Source organism: Muntiacus reevesi, chromosome 5, assembly GCF_963930625.1.
Source record: "Muntiacus reevesi chromosome 5, mMunRee1.1, whole genome shotgun sequence".
In the NCBI taxonomy this organism is placed as follows: Eukaryota; Metazoa; Chordata; class Mammalia; order Artiodactyla; family Cervidae; genus Muntiacus; species Muntiacus reevesi.
The window spans coordinates 53,200,769-53,218,807 of NC_089253.1; the positions used below are offsets into that span (position 1 = coordinate 53,200,769).

Sequence of the window (18,039 nt, forward strand, 5' to 3'; positions counted from 1 at the left end):
ACATGTTTGTTTTCTACATCTGTGACTCTCTGTTTTGTAAACAGTTTCATTTGTACCATTTTTAGATTCTACCTATAGGTGATATCATATGATATTTCTCTTTTTCTGACTTATTTCATTCAGTATGACAATCTCTAGATCCATCCCTGTTGCTATAAATTACATTATTTTGTTCTTTCCTAATGCTGTCTACAGTGTTTTTAAAGAAAAATTTTAAGTGCTTTGGAAATAAGATTTATCTTTTCCTATGATGATAATCAAAACAGGATTTTGATACCTGTATTAAAGATATATGTGTATGTATTCAAAGTTATATATATATATATATATATATATATATATATATATATATATATACACTCCTTTTATATCCTTATATGTGTATATATACACTTTTCTTTTACATAAGTTTTTGGATAAAACCAGCTGTCCTCTGTAACAATACTTCACCTTGGAGGCCCCCAGTAAATACATGTTGAATGGATGCATGCGTGCACACATGGACTAGTAATTAGGTAGATGTAGGAAGATAGGAGACATACTTGTCATAAAAAGGTTTAACTCTGTCTCTCAGAGTAGGTGTGCCCTGATGGGTGTGTGTACTTTAATTGTCACGGATCAAAAATTGTGTCGTAAAAAAAAAAATTGTGCCGTGTCTTTGCACTTCTGGCTGCATGGCCACACCCTGAATACAACTTGGACCTGTTTGGATGTGGTGTCAGACGGTCCAGATGACAAGCCTCCTACAGACCTGTGAGAAATGAGGTTCATTTGGCTTTCCCACCTCGTGTCATTTACTTGTACATTTTACCAAAGTCTGTGGCCTCCTGCAGTTATTAGCCAAGGGAGGATTTTCAGAGATGCTCTGTGACATTGTACTGAGGGCCTGCAAACTCACCTGGCCTCTGTCTTCTCTCCCTGCATTTCCTCCTGGTCATCCTTGTCGTGCATAAGACCCCAGTACCACAGCATTAGAAGTCTAGTAAAGCAGGGCACATCTCTTTAAGATGCTTGAAGCATCATTGGCAAACATAATGCATATAAAATATCATACCACCCTGGTGGCTTAGATAGATGGTAAAGCGCCTGCCTACAGTGCGGGAGACTCAGGTTTGATCCCTAGGTCGGGAAGATCCCCTGGAGAAGGAAATGTCAGCCCACTCCAGTATTCTTGCCTGGAAAATCCCATGGTCAGAGAAGCAGGATAGGCTACAGTCTATGGGGTTGCAAAGAGTCGGACATGACCGAGCAACCAAAAATTTCAGTCATCCGAAAGATTGATTAAAAATAGTTTTGCTGTTGTAAAAAGACTGAATCAGTTTAAAGGAGTTAATTTTAGATAACTGTGTGACAATTATGACAGAATATAAGTTTCGTAAGCATTGGAAGTATAAATAATGTGATATAGTGAAAATCAGGGGGTGGGGACAGAGTTGACAGGAGGGAGTGTTCTAGCACAGTCCTGGCAGGGAGTGAGTTAACGCGATCTAAACATGGAGCGTGAGTTGGTAAAAGTGGATTCAACCCTATTAAACTTGTCTGTAATTTTGCATATACACACCCACACAGGGCTTCCCAAGCGGCACTAGTGGTGAAGTACCCTCCTGCCGATGCAGGAGATGTGAGAGATGCAGGTTCCATCTGTGGGTTGGGAAGATCCCCTGGCTACCTGCTCCGGTGCTCTTGCCTGGAGGATCCCACAGACAGTGGTGCCTGGAGGACTGCAGGCCACGGGGTGGCGAGGCGTCAGACACAACTGAAGCGACACAGCGTGGACACACACGTGCGCACATCCACAGAAGGCAGGATGGGACGCTTCAGGGCCCAGCACCCCCAAAGAGCTAAGTGGTGCGAAGCAGACCACACAGGCGGTTCCGCGGGTCAGGCCCCAGCCCCTGCCTTGCCGACCGGGGGCAGGCACTGCCTGACCCCCCTTGCTCCTGCACCTTCCATCTGAACTCCCCGTGAACCGTCCTGCCCCTACCCCCTCCATGGGCCCCCCCGGAACACGCCCACCCAACACACTTGGCCTGGTCTGGCCACAGTTCTCGCCCTTTGTTGATGCTTTCAGCCTAGGGAGGTGTGGTTGTTGCAGACAGATGAATAATGGGCCCGCCCAAGAGGCACACCCACCCACACCCACCCACGGGGGACGGGATCGTGCCTCTGCAGGCCGGCCTGGGTGCCACGCTGGGGAAGAGGGTGCAGGGGACACGCCGGGCCTGCCTGGAGCTGTGAGCACCCAGAAGCCAGGCTCAGGGAATGAGCGGCTGCCCTGTAGACCCAGGGACCAGGGCCCCGGGGAAGCACTGTAAACATCTCCTTTGGCTCCTGAGCAACAACTCAGTGGAATGTGTTGCCTTTCCCTTCAGTACAGAAGGGCGGCTTGAGAGTGCACACGTCAGCCCTCCCGCCTGCCGCACGCGCCCTCGATGCGTCCCTCGGCAGGAGGGGGTGGCCCAGGGTCTTGAGGTGGCATCGTGTCCTCAACTCATCCCAGGCTCCTCGCATCACCCCCGGCACCTTCGCTCGCTTGACCTGCCTGACCTGGGGCCCTGCTTTCCACAAAGCCTGCTCATCCCAATTCCCATTTTACGTGGGAACTCAACATCCGATCCAGACTTGAGCGTGTTCAGGAGCATTCCCTCACGGCTCTTTGACAATATCCCAGTGCGGCCAGCCCCCTGCGTCTCCTGCCTGTGGGAGGGCTGGCATTTCTGACCCAGGACACAGGCCTGGCTTCCAGGCCGAGCCTACCATGACACTGCCCTCCCTTTTGGCTTCCTGGTGTGTGTGTGTGTGTGTGTGTGTGTGTGTGTGTGTGTGTGTGTGTGTGTGTGTGTGTGTGTGTGTGTGTGTGTGTGTGTGTGTGTGTGTGTGTGTGTGTGTGTGTGTGTGTGTGTGTGTGTGTGTGTGTGTGTGTGTGTGTGTGTAGCTGGCATTTCTGACCCAGGACACAGGCCTGGCTTCCAGGCCGAGCCTACCATGACACCGCCCTCCCTTTTGGCTTCCTGGTGTGTGTGTGTGTGTGTGTGTGTGTGTGTGTGTGTGTGTGTGTGTGTGTGTGTGTAGCTGGGGCTGTGTGGTGTGAGAAGGCAGCTGTGTGTCTCCACGCCCTCCAGGCTGGGGCCGGGGGTGCTGGGTGCCCTCAGCGGTGGCCTGTCCTCTGGAACAAGGAACTGCATTGTATGGTCTTGAAGGGGCTGGGGCTCCGGTTTCTTCCTGGAAACGTGAAGATGCAGACATCCTGAGCTGGAGCCCTGACCCCCAGAGTGGGGAGTTTCCATTCTCTTGCTGCCAGCCTCACAAGACATTCAACCAGGAGTATGAAAAATGTAGAGACTGTTGATTCTGGCAGTGGCCCCCAACCTCCAAGGCTGAGAGATCCATCCGCCTCTCTCCCTGCCCTCTGTCCAGCACTACTCATCCTCTCCTGACTCTGCCTCACTCCCTGGGCCACCAAAAGCAGTGCTGGAGGGAGGTGGGGCAGGTAGGAGGAACTTAAGGGACAGGAGAGTTGCATGATTCGTCTTACTTAATACGTTGGAAGAGGACCCCAAACTGAGAGATTTGAGGGCTGGAAACCTGCCTGCCCATGCAGGAGACATAAATGTGGGTTCGATCCCTGGGTTGGGACGATCCCCTGGAGGAGGGCATGGCAACCCACTCCAGTTTGCTTGCCTGGAAATCCCAGGGACAGAGGACCCTGATGGACTACAGTCCATAGGATCACAGAGTCAGATGCGACTGAAGCAACTTAGCAGGCAGGTATGCATGCACACACATCATGCACTGCGTCAACAGGAACCCTGGTTCCCAGACTCAGGCGTCCCGGTGTTGAAGGCGACAGCTGCCGTCTGTTGGGCGTCTGCTCTGTGCAGGCACTGTGGGGTGCTCTACACACTCTCATTTTGGCAACAAAGCTGCTGGCACGGAGGATATCATTACTTGCATTGTGCAGATGAGGAAACTGTGGCATCTCATAACCAATGAGAAGCAGAGCGTGCGCTCAGACCCTGATCTCTGTGGCTCTGGAGGCCAGACTTTGTGCACTTCCAAACTGATTGAGTCGTTTGCTCTTCTCACCCTTTCTCAAGGACCTCTATCGTGCACATTGAACAGTGTCCTTCAGGGAGCTTGCCTGAGGATGTCTGCCTTACAGCTGCCGCGTGGGTGCACTTTGGTGCTCCGGCCGTGTGCCCACTGCCGGCCGCTCTTCTGCCGTCCTCATCTTGGCCCGCGATGCGGCAGTTGGCTCTGTCTGGGTGTCACAGGAGGCAGAGCTGCCGAGCCTGGGACTCTGAGCGGGGAAGGCCGACAGTCCACTGCTTGTGGGGCTTGACCTTGACTGAAGACCTGGCCTCTGGTACTCAGCGAGGAGCTCAGTGCCAGGATTTCTGGCTATTGCCCCAGTAGCTCCTAATCTCCCAGGGATGAAGGGACTGTGGATGCAGAAGCAGGCCAGAGCAGGCTCTCCCAGGCTAAGTGGCCTGACTGGGCTGGGCTCCAGCCATGCAGAGGCCTTCCCAGAACAAGACAGAGGCCTTGGAGAGGGGCATTCTTGCTGCTACCCGCCAGGGCAGAGGAAGAAGCAACCCGCACCCACGTTACTGGGCCCATGCTCCCTTCTGGCCTTGGGTCAGCCTAACCCCCCATCTGATGAAGCCCATCCCTGGTGTCAAGCAGTGTGGAGTAGGGAGAACCAATAGCAAGTGCAGGGGACAGTTTACCAGAAAGTAGGGCTACTGAAAAGCAGCAAGGTGTGATGGATTTCCACCCCCAATTCTGCCACTCACTAGCCATGAGCGTCTTAAGAAGTCTCTTCACCTCTCCGAGCCTCAGTTTCCTCTTCTCTAAAATAGTATGTGTGTTAGTTGCTCAGTCGTGTCCAACTCTCTGCAACCCCATAGACTGTAGCCCACCAGGCACCCCTGTCCATGGGATTCTCCAGGCAAGAACACTGGAGTGGTTGCCATTTCCTTCTCCAAAAGGAACTATAGAAAGAAAGAAAGTTAAGTCGCTCAGTTGTGTCTGACTCTTTGCAACCCCATGGACTGTAGCCTACCAGGCTCCTGCATCCGTGGAATTCTCCAGGCAGGAACACTGGAGTGAGTTGCCATTTCCTTCACCACTAAAACAGGAGTAGAACAGTGGGACTGGAAACTTCTGTCCACCTGGAAACCGGCATGCAGATGTTTGCAGCAGCTTTACCCATGCCTCCAGCACTTGGAGGCAACCAACATGTCCTTCATAGATGAATGCCTAAAGAAACTGCAGTCCATCCAGACAGTGATTAACATCAGAATTTAAAAGAGATGAAAAGTCATGGAGGTACCTTAAATGCATATTGCTCAGTGAAAGAAGCCAGTCTGAAAAGGCTATGGAGTATGTGTGACATTCTGGAAAAGACAAGATGACGGAGGCAGTAAAAACAAATGAGTGGTTGCCGAGGATTAGTGAGGAGGAAGGGATGGATGGGCAGAGCCCAGAGATACTTAGGGCGGTGAAACTGCGCTGTGAGACCCTGCATTTGTCCAGACCTGCGGGAGGCTCAGCTCCGGGAGCGGACGCTGGCCTAAGTGGTGACAGAGCCCGCTCAGCAGGGCTCGGCGGCTGTGACCAGGGTACCACTCGGCTGGGGGATGCTGGGGACGGGAGGCTGTGCGTGTCTGGGGGCAGTGGGCACTCGGGAACTCTCTGTATGCTTCCGCTCAATTTCGCTGTGAAACTAAAACAGCTCTGAAGAGTAAAGTCTGATAGGGATAGAAACACATCACGCATGCGCAGTATTGATAATATGGAAGGATGTATAGACGTGTCTGGTACATTGGAGGTGGTGAATAATGGTAGCTGCTCTCGTCACGGTGTGGGTCCAGGATTTTTCTTTGTTCATATTTTGGTGGTATTTTTTCCATTAGTAAAGAATATAGATTCAATTTAAAAAATTCAAAAGCAAAATTTAGGAACTATAAAGAGGAAAAACACTTGAAATCTCACTACTCAGAGCAAACATCACCTTCCAGATTTCTCTCTGTGCATAATGTATATGTATGTGTATGTTTTTATATAACCAGGACCATAAAACAGGACCTTTTTCTCTCTCAGTGGTATACTTGTGGACCTCTTTCCAAACTGATCGATATGAATCTACATCATCTTATGTAATGGCTAAGTAGTATTTCATTTTGCCCCCTGTAGATGGATGTGGGGTATTTCTAGTATTTGGTTGCCATGAACAACTGTGTGATGAACCTTTTTATGGAGACATATTTAGAGACAGATAAAGACATATTCCTGCAGGAAACGTACCACCAAGAAGGCAAGAACCTTCTCATGTACCCACATCCTCTTTAATACTAAAAGTTATCAATCTTGAGTAGCAACTTTCTCTTCTGAAACTAAAGCAAGATTTTATAAGTTCACATATTGGAGGGGCTGGGGTCAATAACCTTAGATATGCAGATGACACCACGCTTATGGCAGAAAGTGAAGAGGAACTAAAAAGCCTCTTGATGAAAGTGAAAGAGGAGAGTGAAAAAGTTGGCTTAAAACTTAACATTCAGAAAACTAAGATCATGGCATCTGGTCCCATCACTTCATGGGAAATAGATGGGGAGACAGTGAAAACGGTGTCAGACTTTATTTTGGGGGGCTCCAAAATCACTGCAGATGGTGACTGCAGCCATGAAACTAAAAGACGCTTACTCCTTGGAAGGAAAGTTATGACCAACCTAGATAACATATTAAAAAGCAAAGACATTACTTTGCCAACAAAGGTCTGTCTAGTCAAGGTTATGGTTTTTCCAGTGATCATGTATAGATGTGAGAGTTGGACTGTGAAGAAAGCTGAGCACTGAAAAATTGATGCTTTTGAACTGCGGTGTTGGAGAAGACTCTTGAGAGTCCCTTGAACTGCAAGGAGATCCAGCCAGTCCATCCTAAAGCAGATCAGTCCTGGGTGTTCATTGGAAGGACTGATGCTGAGGCTGAAACTCCTGTACTTTGGCCACCTCATGCGAAGAGTTGACTCATTGGAAAAGACCCTGATGCTGGGAGGAATTGGGGGCAGGAGGAGAAGGGGACGACAGAGGATGAGATGGTTGGATGGCATCACTGACTCGATGGGCATGAGTTTGAGTAAACTCCGGGAGTGGGTGATGGACTGGGAGGCCTGGCGTTGCTGCGGTTCATGGGGTCGCAAAGAGTCGGACACGACTGAGTGACTGAACTGGACTGGCTGGGTAGGATGCAGGGAGGAGAGACAGCCCAGGCAGAGGAAGGTGCCTCCCCGAGGTGGGGAGTGTTGCCCTCCCCAGGCTCCGTGCACAGCTGGTGTCTCACCTGTGCGGGGGCTTGAGGCTGGGGGCCTCCCCTGCTCAGCCTGGGGAGGGGGCGCAGTGGGGTCTGAGGGACTCCCCAGGTGACTCCGTGGTAAAGAACCTGCCTGCCGGTGCAGGAGGTGTGGACTCAGTCCCCTGGTCGGGAAGATCCCCTGGAGGAGGTAATGGCAACCCACTCCAGCATTCTTGCCTGGCGACTCCATGGACAGAGGAGCCTGGCGGGTCATGAAGAGGCACGCAGGCGCACGTGTGAGGATGCGTTTGGGCCTTTGTGTCAGGACACAGTGGGTCTGGGTGGAGATCAGTGACACTGATGCCAGGAACACAGATGAGCTTCCAGGATGAGGACGCCAGGGACCGTGACCACTGGGGAGGCCGACTTGGGTTTTAGCCGCTTAATAAAAAGAGTTAATATTTATCGATCTCTTAGTTTGCATCGGGTGCTGTGTTATGCTTTACATAATTACCTCATTTAATGCTCTCAGCAGCTCTGTAAAGCAGGTACTTACCCTGAATCCACCCTCTTTCCATTTCCCCGTAGCACAGGGTGGGTCCCAAGGAGAACGGGGGAAGTGGTTAGTTTGTTCCGAGGCTGACCTTGTCCAGGAAGGCCCGGGGTACCCAGCCGACGGACTCGAAGCTCCTGGACTCAGAGGCTTCCCCGCAGGCCTCGGAAGTAGCTCTGGTCACAGGGTGAGAAGTTGCTCTTCACTGACCTGGGAGTGACCGCCGGGAGGCCTGTGGGTGCGCTGTACCCAGGCTCTGAGTCCTGGGAGACTGCCCGCTCTCACCCCACATCCCGGCTCGGCTCCAGGGAGGGAGAGTGAAGCGGACCGCTCCTCCTCTCTCTCTCTTGAGATCTTGCATACAAGCCTGGGGTGAAAGGGCCTGAAGGGTTCCTTATCAACAGAATGCATCTCGTTGAGAGAAATTAGCCTCTTTGTAGGCCTGTGTGCCTCTGTGTGTGTGTGTGTGTGTGTGTGTGTGTGTGTGTGTGTGTGTGTGTGTGTGTGCGCGCGCGCGCGCGCGCATTTGGCAGCTGGGGTCAGGCAAGAACTAACTTTGGCAGCCCTGGGGACTAAAGGGAGGTTTGTAGCTTTTGCATCTTGGAAAACAATCTTCAAAATGTTCCAGGAGGAGTTCACCTCCTCTGGGCTAAAGTGGAAGAAAGATGCATCTTGGGATTAGCTTGCCATGGCCTCTGGACCTGACCCCCTCGCTGGGGACGGCGCCTTTGGTGTGACCTTCAGGGACCCAGAAGGCCAGGAGCAGGGCTGGTGGAGGTGGCGGAGGTCCCGGCCTTGGCTCAGCTCTCCACCTCCTCCTTCTTCTGCCAGGCTGCTGCTGACCTCTGGGGTCTGTGAGGAACCCCCTCTGTTTGAGACTGAGGGCTCTGGGTTCTTAATACTGCCCAGGGTTTGTGTTATGGGTTGAATTACACCCCCATGCCTAGAAACAGGAAGATCCCCTGGAGGAGGGCATGGCAGCCCCCTCCAGTATTGTTGCCTGGAGAACCCCATGGACAGAGGAGCCTGCAGGGCTACAGTCCTTGGGGTCTCAGAGTCGGACATGACCGAGCGACTAGGCACAGCGCAGGAGGAGGTCGTGCTCTGGCAGGAGGTCCCCTAACCCAGGACGACTGGCGTCCCGTGAGGGTGACCGGGCGCAGACACGGCGCCAGGGCCAGTGGGCCCTGGGGACCTGTCCTGTGCTATGGGGAAACGGAAAGAGGCTGGAGGCTGGAGATGGAGGCACTGAGTGCAGTCCTGCTGCCACAGGCCGAGGGACACCGGAGATCTTGCCAGCACACTTCCAGAAGCCGGGAAAAGGCAAGGAAGCGTCCTCCCGCAGTCTTCAGGAGGAGCGTGACCCTCCTGACAACTTGATTTCAGACTTCTAGCCTCTAAGCCACCTGGTTGGTGGCGCTTTGTTAGAGCAGCAAGGAATCCAGCGCGGCCTGGGTCTGAGGGTGCCTCAGGAGCCCTTCTCCATCGGGACACACGGGTCCCTCCTTGGAGAAGGGCCCCCCTGGGGGTGCGTCTCCATCTTTCCTTCTGTCTCGGGGGAAAGATGGTCCGTGAGGCCTGAAGCACCGGGTCCCGGTGGAGCACGGCCCTGCCTTTGCAGACCCGTGACTATCTGCTCTCAGAGCTCCGGGGGCCTGCCGGCTGCTGGCTGTGGCTGGCGGGGTCCGCTTCTGGTGCAGAGAAGGGCCTGAGGAGTCTGACTTCATCTCTGCTGGTCTCAAAGCCCGGGGCTTAGCGTTTCCAGGGGCCAGGGAATATCAAGACATGCTTTGGTGGTTTTGCTCCGGTCTGTGATTACACGGTCTGATGGGACAGACTCATTGGTGCTAAAGTGTGCTTTTTATAAAATCCCAAACCACTCCTCCTGGACTCTTCTGTTCCCTGGCTCCATCCAGCTCAGCATCAGACCCATAAGGAAAAAAAAAAATCTTCGCATGGTTTTAGTGCTCTTTTCAGAGCGTGTGCGCGTGTGTGTCAGTGAGACAGACAGACAGACGTGGAGAGAGTGAGGTGCGCAGTTGGACAGAGCGCCCGCGTTGGCAGGGCACAGTTGAAAGAGGAGACTGCAGGGCGGCCTCCTCCGTCCAGATGCTCTTGCCTTTGGGAGCCAGGGGCAGCCCTCCCTTGGCACAGAGCTGGTGGGTCCCCACCGGCTGGCAGCCCCGGAGCGTTCTTCACACCCTGAGCCTGCTGGGAGCCGCACAGGTGTGTCCCGGGAGCAGAGCCCGGAGCAAGGCCTCTCCGTCTGGGCTCTGGCCTCAGGGCTCCCTTATCAAAGCCCTGGCGTTTCTGGGCTCTGCAGGCAGTGGAGACTCGGCCTGCACAGCCTTCTCCCTGCCTTCCACCCTGCCGGGGGTGAGGTCATCCTCACTGGGCAGGAATCCTCTGGGGGCCCAGGAATGCATGGGGTGCTGGGAGGGGTGTGGTGCGTGGCTCCGAGGGGGCCCCATGCAGCCCCTGCACAGGCGAGACAGTTTCCCCGGAGCAGGGCCGGGAAGGCCTGGGTGGGCTCTGAAGGAGGAGGTGTCGCGGTGGGCCTCGCCGCGGTGGGCCGGGCTGCGGGCGTGGACGAGGCGAGCAGCAGGGCTCCTGAGCACCATCCTGGAGGATGCTCGGGACTTCAGAGTGTGGAGTCAGAAGGTGGCAGGGTTCTGGAATCCCCAGATGCTGCGCTGTGGCATCCACAGCAAAATCTGCACAAGGAGGGTGGTCCCTGTGCTCACCTTTGGGGGCAGAAGAGAAGGTGGTGGCTGAAAAGAGTGGTGGTCTCACTCCGAAGCCCCCCCGAGAGCCTGGGGAGAAGGGGAGACCCACCTCCACCACCAGCCCCAGGCACGGCGCTGCAGCAGCTTTAAGAAGACGGTCCAAGGACTCCCCTGGAGGCCCAGCAGTTAGTCCTCCTTGCAGTGGGTTCAACCCCCGGCTGGGGGACGAGGATCCCGCATCCCTGGGACAAGTGCCACAGCCACTGAAGCTGGCACGCCGCACCTAGAGAGTCCAGGTGCCTCAGCAACACATACAGGATCCTGAGTGCCACTCAGGAACCCCGACACAACCAAACAAGTCCTTAATGACTTTTTTTAAAAGAAGGCAGTCCACGTGTGCTGAGGTTCTGGAGCTTGTTGAAAGGAAGGGGGCCGAGCCCTCGTCAATCAGAAGCTCTCCTCGTCCCCAGGTTACCCAGACGGGCCCAGGCTGCCATGCCCCCTCCACATGCCCACGTCGCCATCGGGCAGCCTTCTCATGGACACTGTGGCCGCCTCCCCAGCCGGGCCTTCCAGCGGCACCTGCCGGACAGGTGACCCCGGCAGGCCCAGCAGACTCTGTGGGAGCCACTCAGCTCGGGGCGTTGCTTGTGGGCGCGTGCTCATTTCTCTTGCTGCCATCCTTTTTTGCTCCCATCCTCCATACACGCCCCTGCCCTCACTGGTCCCAGCCTCTCTGCCTCCTGCCCTCTTTAACTTCACCTCCCTTCTGCCCGGGAGGTTCCAGAGAGGCCGCCGGAGGCTGCTTACAGCTGTGGCTCGGCCAGTGAGCTGTGCGTCGTTGGGCACCTTGCTTTACCTCTCTGAGCCTCAGCTTCCCTATCTCAAAGGTATTCCCCTATGCTCTTCTCAACTATGGACGTTATGTCTTACTTCCGTAGGTGAATGTTGTTTAGGAAATAAAGGTGAGGTTTCCCCCGAGGTACTTAGTTTGGGATGCTGTCTGTAGGCTGTGAGCTGGGTTAGAGAAGCTGACACCTTTCTAGATGGGGTAGGGTCAGAGACAGGTGACAGCCCTTCCCAGTGATGATAATGCCTTTGTCCCTAGAAAGGAAAGGAAAGGAAAGTGAAGTCGCTCAGTCGTGTCTGACTCTTTGCAACCCCATAGACTGTAGTCTGCTGGAATCCTCCGTCCATGGGATTTTCCAGGCAAGAGTACCGGAGTGGGTTGTCATTTCCTTCTCCAGGGGATCTTCCCGACCCAGGGATCGAACCCGGGTCTCCTGCACTGCAGGCAGACGCTTTACCGTCTGAGCCACCAGGGCACCTTTAGTTTAAGACCTCCCCTGTGACTACAGACATCCTTGCGTACTGAGTGGGGCGGTTATTGTCTGTGCTCTACAGACGGCAGAACAGGGCCCAGAAAGTCAAGTCCTTCCGCAGGGATCTGTGACCCCTGACGAGTAACAGAAATTAGTAGAAAGAGTGCCAGCCTGAAGGAAGATGACCTAGAGAAAGTCACCGAAGTCCCCCAGCTGCAGTTTCGTCTGTAAAGTAGCAGTCCTAACAGTCACAGGGCCACAGGCCACAGCAGAGGTGGAAGCAGTCTGCAAATTGTAAAGCACCTCCTCACCTCCACGTGCTCGGTGGCCTGGGGAACTGTGACATTCTCCCGGGGGTACCCCCCCACTCGCCTCTGCTTCCCTCCTGAGCGCCCTTCCCTCCGGGAGCCGCATGCTGTCCCCAGGGCGTTTCTCTGGCCACTAATCCCCCTTTGGTTCTCTCCCTCCAGACTGCAAATTCACCTGCCACCCGGAGTGCCGCAGCCTGATCCAGCTGGACTGTGCTCAGCAGGATGGCGCCTCCCGGGACAGACCGTCTCCAGAGAGCACCCTCACTGTGACCTTCAGCAAGGTAGGCGGCACGGACCGCGGGGTTTGCCCTCTGAGGGGTCCGGCGCCCCTCACCCCCACGCGCTCTGCTGAGCGGGAGGTGCATGAGTGTTCCACGTTCGCCGGATGTCGGGGTCCCGTTCTCGCCAGATGAGGTCCACGACACACACAGATTCTTCACTCGGTTCTGATGGGACGGTGGCGGGTGGCTACACAGCCTAAGCAATCCTCCGATGCACTGAGTGTCCTGCAACTCAGCTCCCTTCTGGCACTTTCTGCGCCCCCCCCCCCCACTCCAGATACCCATCACAAGGCCATGTTCCCACCGGTGCCCTAACCCACTGGCTACAGATCCAGGTTTCCACAGCCCCCTCAGCTCACAGGACTCAGAGGCATCTTTTGCCTGCTAGATTACCAGTTTATTATAAAAAGGATGTAACAGGAACATCCAGATGGAAGAGATGCAGATAGCAGGGTAGGTAGGAGGGACACAGAGCTTCCATGCCCTCTCCCAGACCTGCTCTCTCTGCACCTCCCCGTGTTCACCCACCCAGCTCTCCAGCCCCATCCTTTTGAGGTTTTATGGAGGCTTCATTACACAGACATGACTGATCAATTCCCTGGCTACTGGGAACCGATTCATCCTCCAGCTCCTCTCCATTCCCCAGAGGCCTGGGGGCTGGGAGGGAAAGTTCCTATCCTCTGATGCTTGGTAGGTTCTCCTACCAACGAGCCTGCATCCTGAGGTGGGGTCCAAGTCACCTCATCAAAATAGGAAACATCTTTCTCGCTCTCTGTACTTAGGAAGTTCCAAGGGTTTTCGGAGCTCTGTGCGGGAAACAGAGAGAGACCAAGGATATACTTCTTGTGATGAATCGCGGGGCGGCACAGCCCTTGCCAAGGGGCTGGGGGCATGGAACAGGGAGGAAGGTGCAGGGACGCCTGCTGAGAAGTGCCCTGTAGTTCACCCAGGCACAGAGCCTGTCTTGTCCATTGCTCCAGCCGTGGGGTGGGGTATGGGTGGGGCCGGGGTCCCAGGGGAGAGCTCCTGAGGTTCCTCTGAAGTCTCGTAGCCCTGGGGTAGCGGGGATGCTGGCGCTGAGGCTTCTTAGTGTGTTGTCCTGCCAGCCGGCCAGCCAGACCAGGCCAGCTTCAGAGGGAATGAACAAGTGTTCTTTCCCTGGGTCAGAGCACCAGGAAGTTGATGCCCAAAGCAGTTCTTGATTCTGGGCTTTGCCGAGGCACTTAAACCAGGATGTATCCGACCTTTGATGTCAAGCATTTGAGAGGGAGACGGGAGATCCTTGTTTTTAATTCTTGCATTGAACACACATTGATTTATCTGCTAGGTGCCAAGCACTGGTAAGAGTGGGGATAATAAATGACCTGTTACAGTTTTTGTCCTCAGACAAAATAGTATATACAACCAAATAGTATACAACCAAATATATACAAATGTATACTGAATGTATACCAAATAATATACAACCAAATAGTATACACTGTGGTACATGTTTCAATAAAAGTATGAGCCAAGTGTTCTGAGTATACACAGGGAAGTGCAGTTGTTTTTGTTGGGAGAAATCAGGGAATACTTCCCAGAGGAGGTGACATTTCCTCTAAGCCTTAGTGTATGAGTCGAAGGTTGTTGGTCAAGGAAGTAAGGAGTGTCCCAGGACGTCATCTAATTATTTATTTAACAAATATGTTTTGAATGTAGACCATGTGCCAAGCCCTGGAATGCTGGGGACTTAGTGATACAGTCAAGTAGGAGCAGCACTTTAAATAAATCCCTGGTTTCTGAGGGGAAAGCCCTGGGTGCCGTGAGAGACAACACAGATGCTGAATGACTGGTTATTTCCTCACGAGAATATGAGTGGGGGGGAGAATACTCATGAGAATAATGAACTGGGGTCCAGGCCCAGGTCCCCAGACTCGCCATCCACACGTGCTTTTTCTAGCCGTGACGTACCTGCTCAACAATGTTCCGTGACTGGGTCCACCCCTGGGTGCTACCAGCCTCCCTGCTGCTGTTCCCCAGCCCTTTCCTCCCACTGGGAAAGCAGTATAGGAGGCATATATGATGTGCACTTTTATTAAAATGATATTAACTCGGCTCTAAAATTCTGTGTCTCTGGGAGAAACTTGCAGACACCAAGGCACCTGGCCTCCCCTCTCCACCGCTCCCACGCCCGTGGCCTGGGCTGAACTGAGGCACTGGGAGCCCGAGCCGCGGGGCAGCCCAGGCCATCCACCCTGTGATGCTGGGCCGGTGGGAGGTGTCGTCCCGGGCACCCCCAACCCGGGCTCCGGCATCACGAACAGAGCTGCGGAGCTCTACACTCAGCACAAATACTCCTAGAACAAGCTGCCAGTCCGTGTGACGTAGAGTCTTGGAAATTCACAGAATATGAGAAGGAGATTGTCCTGTACACTGTCCGCAATCAGCGGCAATATAGAAGTAACTTAAACACATCAAGAAGGATGAACACACGTACTGCGCGGACTGTACAGTCAAGACCAGCTCATGCTGTGTGTACCCTCACCATTCATTGGATGTCACGGCAAAGGCCCCAAGGATAATACCATGTTTGTATTATCCTGGGATTATGGAGGACATTCTGAACAGTGAGAAGAGTTATGATTCATTGCCTAGTTTTACTGCTGCTGCCTGTCTAAGGCTTCTTGGCATGGGAAGAAACCAGTACGTGGATATGATGAATCAGTGTAGATCATCAAAAATTTTTTCAGAAGGAAAACTGCCTGTCACCTTTTACCAGTAAAGCTGGTGGTAAAGAACCCACCTGCAATGCGGGAGACCTGGGTTTGATCCCTGGGTTGGGAAGATCCCCTGGAGAAGGAAAAGGCTACCCACTCCAGTATTCTGGCCTGGATATTCCATGGACTGTACAGTCCATGCGGTCGCAGAGTTGGACACGACTGAGCGACTTTCACTTTTCACTTGCCATAGAGGCATGGTGGGTGGTGCAGGCTGGCTGTATCACAGAAGATGACATAAAGATATGCACTTTGCCTGAGAAATGCAGTATTGATAAGATCAGTGATGCAGGCCCTCAGCTCTCTGGATCACTAGATTACAGTGTGGTACATAGCTTATATGGGGCTTCCCAGATGGTGCTAATGGTAAAGAACCTGCCTGCCAATGCAGGCAACGTAAGAGACGTAGGTTTGATCCCTGAGTCAGGAACATCCCCTGGAGGAGGGCATGGCAACCCATTTCGTTATTCTTGCCTGGAGAATCCCATGGATAGAAGAGCTTGGCGGGCTATGGTCCACAGGGTCACACAGAGTCGGACACAACTGAAGCAACTTAGCATGCATGCGCATTGTTTATATAACAAAGGATTTATTTATCTGGTGACAGTTGTATAGCAGTCCCTCCTCTTGACCATGTTGTAATGAATCAGTGCAAGGTGATTATTTTGAAACTCTCTAAGGTATTTTTTTCAATAGATGAGCATACTAATACTGCAGAGCTTACAAATGTCCTTGAAATAGACCTGTCCCTGGTTAAAAACGTGTTAAGGTACTGCTGATTGGGATTTGCCCATAGGAAAGGACACCTGGTGGCTCAGTGGTTAAGAATCCGTCTGCCACTGGAGGAGACACGGGTTTGATCCCTGATCCAGGGAGATCCCTCATGCAGCGAAGCGACTAAGCCCGTGCTCCCCAGCTGCTGAGCCCGTGCTCCCCAACTACTGAGGCAGCGCCCTGGAGCCCGGGGGCCACAGCTGCTGAAGCTCACGTGCCCTGGAGCCCATGCTCCACAACAAGAGAAGCCACAGCAATGGGAAGCAGTCACGGCAATGGGAAGCATTACACCTAGAGAGTAGCCACCACTCGCCACAACTAGAGAAAACAATGCAGCAGTGAAGACCCAGCACGGCCATAAACAAATGAATAAAATTATTTTTTTTTTAAAAAGAAGGGACAAGTAATACATTTGGATCAACTTTATTCATCCTGGAGGAATGTCCCATTCCTAAATAGATTCAAGTAATTCATGTATTTAGTAGGAGAAGAAAACTTCTCTACATCCTCCACACGCTTCGGAATTGGAGCTGTCTATACCGGAGTCTGCATGTAACCAGACCCCTCGGGAGGGCCGTGCCCCATCCAGGGTGAGAAAAGGCAGGGAGACAAATCTGACCCCCAAGCCCTGGTGAATGATGCAGACTTTTGCAGAAGACTTTCTTTAGAAGGTGGAGGAGGGAAGTTACATAGTAGATCATAGAGCAACGTCTCCTAAATTTCTTATTTAGATTATTTCCCCCACTTTCTTTTCCATTGGGAACTTCCAAGTCTGTCTTCTTTCTGCTCCCCTGGAGCCTGCGCAGCCCACTACATCCTGCATTTCTACTTTGGGTCTCTGTTTCTCCCTCTGGAGCAATAGGTCTCAAGTGGGGGTGGTTTTGCCCTCCCCTCTCCACTGGGTCACTGGCAGTGACTGGAGACATTTTGAGTGGACACAGCTTGGAGGAGGCCACTGGCCCCAGGAGGCAGAGGCCTGGGATGCTGCAAAACAGATTCCAACTGTACAAGAGAGCCCCTCCCCCCACTCACCCCCCGCGCAACAAAGAATCATCTAGACCCAAATGTGAACACTGCAGTTTGAGAAACCCAAACTAAGCCCCACTTAGCCAACACGCTCAAGTGCCAGGTGGAGGGAGGGGGGGTCAGGAAGCCCAGAGCAGGGCCTGGACTTTGCTGGATGCCTGTCTCATCCTCAGAATTTCAACAGTGAGCAGGTGTTTCCAAGTCTGAGTATTTGGGAGCAGAGTGACTCCCCTCCTTCTGTTGGGGAGACGTGTCAACCTTGGAATTTTCTGGCAAGCTGAATCAGGGCTATGTCTAGAGCAGAACCACCACAAAAATACAGAAGGAGCCAAGAGCCCCTCGTGGGTGCCGAGCAGCCCCCATGGCAGCCAGCCTGGAGTGGGGGTTGCTCCGGGCCGGCTGGGTTGGGCTGCAGTGTTTGCCTTGGACAGGCCCGGCTGCATGCTTCAGCACCACTGGGGCAGCACCTAGCCTTCTATCAATAAAACCCGGGCCCTGCTCCAGCCTCACTCGCCTTTTCTAAAAAGCCTGTTTGTGCTGATTTCCGCCTTGGCTTGATTTTCTGTTGCATACCAGGATGGAGCTTTGCGTTCACCTTGACCTCGTCACCTGGTCTGAGCTACCCAAATGTTCGAGTGCCATTTTCAGGGGGTCGGGAGGGGATTTGTTGCTGGGCTCTGAACAGAGCTCTGCCAGTTTGGAGGCACATGACTGTTACGAGGTCTTGGCCTGGTGGCATTTCTCCGCTCTCCTGTAGAAGAAAAAGAAAAATAACTGATCTTCCTCCATCCAGAAGGAACCACTGTTCATTAACATTTTTACATTTTCTTCCTGTACATTCATATATTTTTCAAAACACAGTTGAGATCATCCTGTCGATAAGTGCTTGGCTTCAACCTTTGAAAAGCAGCAGTCCCAAGGTTTAGGCTGTCTTCTCTCTGCCATGCCAGAGAGAGGTGGGGAGGGAGGAAGATGGGGCGGGTGTTTAAGGGGGCGG

The 18,039-nt window shown here is 53.2% G+C and overlaps 1 protein-coding gene across 1 annotated transcript in view; it reads left to right on the forward strand.

The window, feature by feature from the left end:
• The window catches only part of RASSF5 (Ras association domain family member 5), a 73,728-nt gene that overhangs the window by 14,765 nt on the left and 40,924 nt on the right, over nucleotides 1-18,039 (forward strand). Inside the window, exon 2 of the mRNA XM_065936691.1 lies at nucleotides 12,365-12,486. Within this exon, the coding sequence (XP_065792763.1) occupies nucleotides 12,365-12,486 (122 nt within the window). The remainder of the gene's footprint in view (nucleotides 1-12,364; nucleotides 12,487-18,039) is intronic.